Source organism: Populus nigra, chromosome 3, assembly GCF_951802175.1.
Source record: "Populus nigra chromosome 3, ddPopNigr1.1, whole genome shotgun sequence".
NCBI lineage: Eukaryota > Viridiplantae > Streptophyta > Magnoliopsida > Malpighiales > Salicaceae > Populus > Populus nigra.
The window spans coordinates 10,065,770-10,077,037 of NC_084854.1; the positions used below are offsets into that span (position 1 = coordinate 10,065,770).

An 11,268-nucleotide genomic window follows, 5' to 3' on the forward strand; every position below is an offset into this window, starting at 1 on the left:
AAATGACCTGTTAATGTATAACGAAAGGTTGATGGATCTGAAAACCGTGTCTGATTATTGGTATTGACATGCAAGAGTCCAAACGTGCAAAGTGTTCATGGAAGCCCATTATTCGGTACCGAAGTACAGATTTACGACTCATTTTTTTTTGCTGAAAAAGTATTAGGACTGCTCTTGTGCATTTCCTAATCTCTCCTGCCTGCCTTCTCGTCTACATTATATAAATAGTATTCACATCAAATTCAAGTCATCAAATTCAAAATCGCGCTTCTCTCTTCCATCCATATTTTTTTTAGTCTACCCATTGCATAGCAATAACAACAGCACAAGACAATGAAAGCAGGGCTGCTAGTCTCTCTGATAGTAAACTTTCTGGTGGTTGCTTCTGCCGGCAGCTTCTACAATGATTTTTATTTCAACTGGGGACATGACCACGGTAAGGTATACGACAATGGCAATAGTCTGAGCCTCATCCTTGACAAAAATTCTGGATCAGGGTTTCAATCCAAGAAAGAGTATTTATTTGGTAAGATTGATATCCAGCTCAAGCTTGTCCATGGCAATTCGGCCGGCACTGTCACAACATTTTATGTGAGTTTCTTTCATGTATATATTATATGTTTGCTTCAAAGCAATCAATCATCTTTTAAAGACTAACAAACTAACTAGTATATTATTTGTGGCAGCTATCCTCTCTAGGGCCATACCACGATGAGATAGACTTCGAATTCTTGGGAAATACAAGTGGTCAGCCATACACTCTTCACACTAATGTGTTCAGCCAAGGCAAAGGTAACAGAGAGCAGCAATTCTATCTTTGGTTTGACCCCACTGCTGATTTCCACACGTATTCTATCCTTTGGAATCCACAACGCATAATGTAAGTACAAACAATTCCTCAGACCTTCATTAAATCGGTATTATTTCTTACAGGATCCTTTTCCTTGTTTTCTGTGTTTTCGCATTTTAGTTTTTCAGTTGATGGCATTGCAATTAGAGAATTCAAGAACTTAGAATCCATTGGCGTTCCATTCCCTAAGAACCAACCAATGAGGATTTACTCCAGTCTTTGGGAAGCTGATGACTGGGCAACATGTGGTGGAAGAGTTAAGACAGATTGGACAAAAGCACCCTTCGTTGCTTCGTTTAGGAACTTCAACGTCAATGCCTGTGCTTGGTCTTACGGAGCATCTTCTTGTAAATCAAAATCTGGCTTTGCTGACTCCATCAGCAACTCATGGATCTGGGAAGAGCTCGATGTCGGACGCAAAGGCCAGATGAAATGGGTGCGGGACAATTACATGACCTATGACTATTGCAAAGATTCCAAGCGATTCCCACACGGCCTCCCTCGTGAGTGCTATGTCACCAACTTTCCCTGAACCAACCTCGAGAAAAAGAACTGATTGATGATGAAAAATGAAATACATATCCTAATTTTCACTTATATTGTTCAATTATTATTTTCATCGGTTTTGACAATTCTGTTTTCCATGTTTATTTGAGTATTTCCTTGTTCCTAGTGATCAAAAAATATGATCACATAATTTTTTTTATATATATAAATAATATTATTACAGTTTGATTTGTTGTTTATGAGTTTATATATTTATGCTACTAGATTTAATAGTTTTACCGACGGAAATTTATATTGGTATTCACACTCACAGTCTATCGTTATGTATATTATCAATGGGCTTACGGATAGAAACAGTCCGTCGGAAAAACTCATGTCTATAATTTATAGTATGTCGGTGAGTCAATCGGTAATAAATACACCGATGGATTTACTAACATAAAAGTGCGCCAAAAAAATTTACCCACTTCATTTTGTTTGCATCTCCATCGATAACAGATGCATTTAGAGTTATTCTATTTTATCTCTCTCTGAAATATACCGACGGAGTTATTCTGTCGGTAACCCTGTCAATAATATTTAAAAATATTGTTTTTAAAAAAATATTGAACAGAGTAGAAAAATAATTAAAATAATTTTAAAATCAAATATTTATTACAAATCTAAATATTGTACATTCAAATACAATAAATCTAAAATAAATGCGATTTTAGAGGTGGAGGAGGAGGCTGGTCATCGTCGTGATTGTGGTGCTAATTAGAGGGTGCACATGTATCATTCATCTGTAATCTCATCTCCATTACTAATCGGCGGAGTTCTTCATAATCATTAGTTAATTGTTCAAATTTTTCATTAAGATGGGCCATATATGCCTCTACTCGTTGGTCTAACATCACCGCGAACTCCGGGGTTTGAGTGTTCGAAGTTGATTGCGAGCATCCAATTATCGAAGCACTACGGGTCATCCATAAGTTCTTGACCGTAGTGTTAAAGAGTACATACATTAAAAAAAAGTTTTTTCCACCAGATGATTCTATTTCCAACCACAAAACTGGATCAAGATTTTGATGGGTCAAAAGATTATCATCTTATCTCTCCTTCAACCAGCTATTATATGTATCTATGAAAGAAAGAATGAATTCATAAAATTCAAAGAAATAATAAATTAAGAAAAAAAATGGTTGAAAACCAATATACCACAAAGTGTTGAGGTAGGCTATCCACGAATTGTTGTTTCCTTTTTTAGCGCTCATCACTCCACCTATACGTTTCAACAAAAACCTTTATAAGGTTTGGCTTACTTCAAAGAACCATAGCCTACAAGACAAAAATATTGTTAGTTAAATATATTTATCAAAAACACCTAATAAAAAATGGATGTAATAAAAAAATCCCACCATCCGTTTTGCATGCGAAATGAATAGAATGGAACCGCCACTGTGCGTGGTAACGGAACTATGAGCACATTGATTTTGACTTTCTGCATCAGACTATGACCATCATGTGAAATGCGTGGATGTCACATGCTGAATGTATTTCGCCCATACAGTTTCTGAGATGTACATCGGCCTAAAATCCTTCCAAAGAGCCATGTCATTCTAGCATGAAAACTTTCTTTCTTTCACATATTTTTTGGCTTTCTTTTGCACCTTGTACCAAAAATCACGCAACCTTATAGTACAAATTAATTATCTATTAGTAAATAAAAAATAAAATTTTAATATTTGGAATAAAAAAATTATCTTGAATCCGATCTTACTTACTTATAGCGTGATTCTCCTAAACTCTCGTCACACTATTATTATCAGCTCTCTCCCTTGGAGTAAAAAATTATAAAAGAAAAATTTATTAATTTCAATAAACTAACTAAATTAACATTAAAAAATTAAGTTAATTCTAACCTTGAACCTTAAAAACCATACATTTACCTATAGTTTCTATTTAAGATATTTGGAAACCTAACTTCATTGAAAAAATAGAATTTCCATCAACAATTTAAAGGTCGATGTTATTGTTCGCTCAACCTCAATATTTGTAATCCTGGAATTGCAGTCGTTAAATGAAATTATTTTTTCAAAAATTATTAAACATGTCATTGTGAAAACAAAACAAATTATATTGAAAGGTCATCCTTTCACTAGGCTTTGTACTTGTTGGTAAATGGATCCCTTTGTGAAAGGAACCCCCCTCGACTTTGCGGCATCGCCCCTGAAAAGCCTCAAGTGCTTGTTTTTAGTTGGCTCTTAATGACTCGTAGTTGTCAACATCACTGTTTAAAGAACTAGCAACGATTATATTCTCGCGACATGCAATAGACTTTCCCCTAGGCATCTACACAAATTAACTAATAAAAAAATTAAATGATTCCTATTTGAAAAAAAAAATCGGCAACACCTCCCCTATTCATGAGACTATCCAAAAATTTTAAACTTGCAAATACACAACATATATGTCACAAACTAGTTAATTTTATTCAATTTCTTCTAACACGTTAGAATAATTCAATTTCGTAGAAAATTTTCATTTTCTACATGATAATATTTTTAATCCTAAATTTACAAAAAAAATATTCTCAATATACAAAAATTCAAAATAATAATTAAAATTAATCCTACACATTTAATTGAAATTGAACAATAAATTTGAAAACAAAAACTCAAATTCAACAAAATAATGCAAAAATTATTTCAATAACAACTAAAATTCAACACATTTATTAATTCATAAAATTATTAAGAGCACAAAATTAAAAAAAAATAATGATAGAAAAAAATGCAAAACAAAAACAAAAATAAAGGAAGAAAAAGGAATGAAAATTTCTTACCTTAACGATGTGCTTAATTTTGACTGATAATTAAAAAAAGAAAAGAAAAGAAAAGAGATTGTTAATAAACTTAAAAAAAAAAAAGACAACATATCTAAGGATAAGAATAGAAGAGAATGCTTGATTTTAACATAGAAGGAGAGTGAGAAATAACTTTATAAGGGAAAATAGAGAAGAAAAAAAAAATAAAGCCTCATATGTTTTGATTCTGGTTTTTTAATTTGAAATTACCAATGAAATTACCGAAGGAATATTAAATATTATTATTTTTAATATTTTCTTCAGTGATTCTGTTTGTAAAGTCAAATTGAAATTTAATGGTTTTGGTATTTGGGCGCTTTTTACCAACAAAACTGTAGATGAAAAATTAAATATCAATATTTTTAATATTTCCATTGGTAATTCTGTCTATAAAGTCAATTGAGAATTTTTAACTTGCATGAAAATTTTCAGAAAGCCCTTCAAATATTACTAACGACTTTTCATTCCGTTGGTGATGTTGTTGGGAAAAAAGTTAATAGTCAAAAGAACATTAATTATCAGTGCATTGAAAAGTGAATAGTTTCATAGTCTCTGGAATATACCGATGAACATATCATGTCCATATATCCGTATGTAATGAACACCATGAATAGTGCCAAGAAGAAGGGGGAAAGTTCACATAATCACTAGAATATAACGATGGATACCTTCCGCCGGTATAACCATATGTAATGTATATAGTTTATCGGTATTCCAATAGGTGTAAAGTTATGGCTAATGCCAAATTGTATCTATATTCCATATCTATCAATCTTGCAAATATTTAAATTCAGAGTTGCACACACAACACAATAACCTTAATTCACATCACATAATAATAAAATAAATATTTCCTTATCATTCAATAATAAATTAACATCATTGTCATTACATTTAAGTGAATTTTGTCCAGAAATATTATATTACAGTTTATGACATTACACATTCATGTTGTGTATGTTAATTAGAATTGTCTTCCCATTCATCAATTGAATTGTCCTCGTCTCCATCACAATCTTGTACGTTGATTTCATCATTATCATCTTCATTGACTTGTGTATGTCTGTTGGAGCTCAAAACATCATTGAACTCCTCAATATCAACATTAACAAAGCAAAAATTTGAGTTTTCTTTAAATTCATTAGACAGAGCAACTCGAAATAGATCAACTAACTCATCAGGTTGAAAGACATCATCTCCCATAAATAATTAATTGTTGTCATCATGAACAACCTCAACACGACCATAGGGTTTGGTTTTCACTACGAATAACCATTCAACTCTTGAATAATCCTTTCTAAAGGAATGAGTGTATGTGTAATAAACTTGTTGGTATTGCTTGGAGAAAACAATGATATTGTTGACATTGTAGAGTCTAGCCTTTGAATTAATTTTGACCAAACCATGATGGAGATTTACTCTGATTCCTTTGTCAATGGTATCATACGAATAGTATTTGAGTAAAAATTCTCTATTATGCTCACTCTGATATTACAATTCAATAACCCTTTCCAACTTTTCATAGTAGTCAACTTCAAACTTATTAGAAATCGATCCCTTTATATAAGCCCCAGTGTTATATGTCTTTCTACCGTGCCCATATTCTTTAGTATAAACACATGTCCATTGACGAAATACTCGTTGTAACACTTCACCTTTCTTTCAAGACTTAGACTTAGTAAAAATAAAGTAACACTAGGATTCCCTCCCAATTGATAAACCTGGTAAATGAAATACAACCATGAACTGTTAATAAAAAATGTGTAATGAAATTAAGTATTTCAAGAGATAGAAATAAATAAAAAGTACTTACATGTGTTCTGAACCATGTGGGAAATTGTACATCTTGTAATTAAAAAATTTGAGATTCAATTAGTTGTAAATCTTGGGATAGAGAGATAAATTGTTTGATAATAATTACATGTTAAATAGCATAGTTACTGAATAAAAGGTCTCAAATCATTACAGTTAAATAACACATAATTATGTGATTGTCAAAATTCTATTTTAGACAAATATCTTCTCCTCACAACATTTTTTGGTATGGGTCATCTAGATGGCAAAATATTTACAAGTTTTCACTCGAAGGCACTTCTCTATCATCGTTATGTCTTGGAACACGGTTGATTTTTGTTTTCAATTGAGGTTTAAAATAGTACTAAATAAATGTTGAGATTTATTTAACAATATAAGTCTCGCATATTGAAGCCTTAACATGCGCCTTATTTTTTACTTTTCTCTTAAGGTTGAATAAGTACTTGCATGGAATTAAATAAATGTTTTGAATTATACAAAGAAAGACAAAAAAAATTAATTACAATGGATATGTAATCCCTAACCTCTCGAATGGATATACCCATCTATATTGGATTGAGCGTCCAACTTTTGCCTCAAATGGTAAATGTATGGGTAGATACTCAATCGAGTAGAAAAATAATGAAGGGAATATCATCTCAAGTTCGTATATTGTCTGAACGATATTCGTTTTAAACTTCTCCATGTGTTATGTTTACAACTTATTGGAGCATATATCTATAAAAAAGTGACTAATCTTTATGAGTGCATTCTATATCCCCTATAGAAATAAATCTCGATAAGCTAATGGAATGAGTGTTTACATAACATATGGTAGTCATGGTTCTTCATTCCATACAATCTACAATCCTCTAAATTCACCAACCTTGATATGTTCAACGTATATCCATCAATAAAACACAGACTTTAAAGTCATTGGTAGACAAGTAACTGTGTATTTTTATCTAAGACGAAACTGACTTTGGGCTTTGTGACCCATGACCCAACAGAAACCAACTTCATATTTTTACGGTACCAAAACAAAACTATATCCATTATAGCCTTAATGGTGTGCTTTGTCTTCCACTTCACATCCATAATCGTGTTAAAAATGTTCTCAAGCACATTTTTTTCTATGTGTATGCCATCATAGTTATGGCGGAGGAGATTTGTCTTTCAATAAGAAAGCTCCTAGAAAATACTTTATTTTACCTAATTATGGATCAAACCAAAATTAGAAAACTTCAGCTTAATGGATTGAAAACCAAACATAATGTCACCACACTTTGACACCACGTCATACAATTCTTCACTCGAAAGAAGTAGCGGTACAATGTGCCTTTTAACTCCCCTAACAAAAAAGTTTATTTGTTATTTCTGAACTTGTGAATCGTTGACAAGAACCACTAGTGGCAGCCAAAAAGATGTTATATCGTTGTTTGTTAACTTGAATGCGTTGTTATTTTCCATTCAGCATGGACATCCTAATTTTCCAACTAGAAACCATTTCACAAGCTAGAAAATCATTGATGATCCACATCAAAGCTGCCTTCATCAGAAAATTCTATTTTTTCAATATATCATAAGTCAAAGCCCTAAATGACCACAACTGCTTCTCACCCATTTGATAATTCTATTATATCTAGCCTCACTCAACCCATGATGATGAGCACATATGCAACGACCAATAATTTATTGTGATTTGTATAACCATCCCATAATGGTTTGTCAAAATCTTTCAAAAGATCAAAAAACCTGGTTGCGTCTGCAATAGGTTTTTCATCTATGATTGGACATTGACCGACATGACCTTAATTCATTCTCATCGCATTCATAACCAAATTCCTATAAGGATTACTATTGTCATCTACAACTCCATGCACATTGCTAGAACTAAAAGTTGACCCAATCATCCTTTCTACCATGGTATCTTAAGGAATATATATTTCTTTGTGTGTATACCAACACAAGTATTTCTCTATGAACCTTTTTTTTGTAGAAAATGCATTATTACAACATCTGGATTGAGAAACTTTTTATTTTTACACTTCTTGCATAGACATCTAATACCCTTTCCACTAATATTTTTCAGATTAGATAGTGCGTAATTAATAAAACCCTGAACCACATTACAATAATCCATCATTTGCAACCCTTAGGGTGAATCTCTATATATCCATGAACGATCATCCATTACTTATATCAAATCTACATAAAATAATGATGACAACATTTATTAACTAACTACATTAACTAAATAAATTTGTAAAAATAATTATTTAGCTTAAACTTATTCAATCTATTTTAATAGTGCTTTTAATTCATTATCAATTATCTACATAAATTAAAATTTATACACATTTACCAAAAATTTCAACTCGGCAATAAAATTAACAAAAATAAAATAGACTCGTTAAATAAGCTATTATTTATTTCATCAAAAAACACCTAAGTCAAAAATTTGACATAAGTTTCATCGATTAATAAACAAATACAATTTACAAAATCTAAAACAAACCATGACATGTACAAATCTTAAATCCATACAACAAATTTGTATGAGAAAAAACTATAAAACAAGTAAACACCCAAACAAAATACATATACTACAAAAATATGCAAAAACAATTAACATTTTAAAATTAAGTTCAAATAATAAAAGATAGATTTACTTGTTTAGAAACTGCTTGGGAACGCGTGCAAACCGCGTTTCCAAAAAATTATAATATTTTTTTGCTAAAATTTAATATAATTTGTATGTTTTAGATTATTTTGATATATTAATATCAAAAATAATTTTTAAAAAATAAAAAAAATTATTGACCTTCGCTATTGTAATGAGTTTAATATGGACTTCGCTCATGTTGTTTTTTTGACTCTCAAGAAAATAGCCCTCCTTCAAGTGGCTGGTTAATTCTCTTTCTAAAATAAATGGCCTCCGCTTATGAACCGACTTTATTCCTTTTAAATCATTAGCCCTTACTCGTACGATCAACATTTAACCTTTTTAAATCAACGGCCCCCGTTCATACGGCCAGCTCAATTCTTTTCTTCCTTTTTTGTTACTTTGTTTCCTTTTTCTCTCATTTATTTTAAAAAACTAATTAGCCCTTATTCATATGAAGTACTTAATTATTTTCACAAGTTACTAGCCTTTACTTGTGCGGTTGGCATAAATATTTTCTCAAATTAATAATCCTGTTTATATGGCCGGCTTATTTCTTTCCAAATATGCTTTTCTACATTTGTTTTTAAGACGCATTTCACATATATACATAAATACATAAATATAGCACTGAAATTACGATAATAAAAAAGTGAGGTGATAGAACCACCTAGTGTTCCAGTATATGTGCCCCATTACTGCTAATCCAATCTCGGATACCTTTTCTAGTTTTCAAGAAATTATTTCTAATTAGTATTAAATTCACTTTATCATATTTTTCAACGCATGATCTGTAAACCCCTATAAATTTAACAATAAATAACAAATGAAATAAAATAAAAACATATGAGAAAATCCCGATTGAAAAATAATAATACTATTATTAAATGGTAATAAATTCATAAATGAACTAAAAAAGAAGAGGAAGTAAAATTAGTGTTTAGAATAAAAAGACGGTCCAAAGGTTTTAGTGAAATAAATTATTTGATCCATATAAAGATAACATAAGAAAATTTAGATTTTTAACATAAAATTATTTATTGATCAGTTTTATATTATTGAGCCTAACTCTCATATTAATATTAGGATAAGTTGAGTTTAGAGCCGAATACAAAAATAATTACTTGTATACATATTAATAGCATTTTTATAAATAAAAGATTTAAAAGCTTGAGTTTAGAGCTTGATAGATGAGATAATAAGTGTCTAAACACAAATTATGAAGAGATCAAGTGAGAAAATGAGGAGCTAGAGAGAGAGGTCATATATATATATAAAAGCTTGAGTCATGATAAATGAGTTCTTGGTATGGAAATCTTACTTTGTGAATTAGGGTTCATTGTTGAAAATTGCGGAAAATTGAGTGTAGTTGAGATCAATCGATAAAATTGTTAGGAGATTTATGTGGAATAGGATTAGGATGTATGTCTGGGAATATCCCTCGAAAAGGTAAATTTTATATCGTTTGCAAAAGGGAAAAATGTTATTTTTTCATTTTTTTTATTTCTACTTTCCTATTTTATTTAAAAAACATTAAATTGTAGATTAGTGTTACAGCCTTAAAAACATAGATTAGTGTCAGATCCTGTTGAGTTAAAGAAAATAGGAAAGTAAAAATAAAAAACCTGGTTAAAAACAATCTATACAGTTGCTCTGGATAGGATCTTAAGATTTTTACGTTTTGGATTTTGGGCCAGACAGTTCTATATAGCCTTTATATCTTTGGTGCATGAAAATTTATTAATTAATTAAAATATTATTTTATCAATAAATAAATAATTTATAAATTTATAAATTATATAATAAAAATTGAACGTATCAAAGTATTGTTTATTGTTTTTCCAAAACACTAAAGTTAATACATGCATGAATGTGATTATAAGAATATTATCTAATTATTTAATTATGTATTATTATTATTTTGTATATTTATTTAACCAAAACCAGTAATTAGTCATATTAAATAGAAGTTATGTATCTATTTATTTTTAGACCAAACTAAAATTATGCTCGTTGTAATATATGCATCATGAATATTAAATCAAACAAAAAATATAACATCTATAAAAAATATAACATCCCTAACTTTTAAACATATAAATTTTCATAATATTACTTTTTAGGGATATATATATATATATATATATATATATATATATATATATATATATATATATATATATATATATATATAGAAACAAGATAATGTTTTTATCACTCTACTAAAATTTTAGCAGAATTTTTTACTATATTTGGACTATATCAAATTATTGGCATCTTTATACATATATCAAGTCATCCTCATATATATTGCGAATTTAATATCACAATCATGATCCAACCATCCTGAACCTTATTTTATATCACCACAACTCAAGAATGACATACATTTATTTTCCATTCAATTTAAACAATATAAGCAAAAAATAATTGCCTCAAATTTTACATGGTATGCTTATTTAAACAATGCAAAGAAACATTAGAAAACATCTTTAAAGTTTTATATGAAATAATATAAATTTCAACAACAATTTACAAATTAAGAAAATAATACAAAATAATAGCAATCATGATATTATAATTCTAATTACTAGTCCAAAATAAAAT

General features: G+C 29.8%; 1 protein-coding gene across 1 annotated transcript; it reads left to right on the forward strand.

The window, feature by feature from the left end:
• Positions 1-236: 236 nt before the first annotated feature.
• Positions 237-1,590, forward strand: LOC133690338 (xyloglucan endotransglucosylase protein 7-like). Its single transcript, XM_062110592.1, has 3 exons — positions 237-591; positions 687-880; positions 971-1,590. The coding sequence occupies exons 1-3, from the start codon at positions 334-336 to the stop codon at positions 1,380-1,382; spliced, it is 864 nt and encodes a 287-aa protein (XP_061966576.1). The 5' UTR covers positions 237-333; the 3' UTR covers positions 1,383-1,590.
• Positions 1,591-11,268: the final 9,678 nt, after the last annotated feature.

What these genes read in the sequence shown, in the direction of transcription:
- LOC133690338 (XM_062110592.1), top strand. Translation starts at nt 334, where the DNA reads ATGAAAGCAGGGCTGCTAGTCTCTCTGATAGTAAACTTTCTGGTGGTT. An exon ending in GCACTGTCACAACATTTTAT is followed by an intron (nt 592 to 686) that starts GTGAGTTTCTTT and finishes TATTTGTGGCAG; the next exon opens with CTATCCTCTCTAGGGCCATA. An exon ending in TGGAATCCACAACGCATAAT is followed by an intron (nt 881 to 970) that starts GTAAGTACAAAC and finishes TTCGCATTTTAG; the next exon opens with TTTTTCAGTTGATGGCATTG.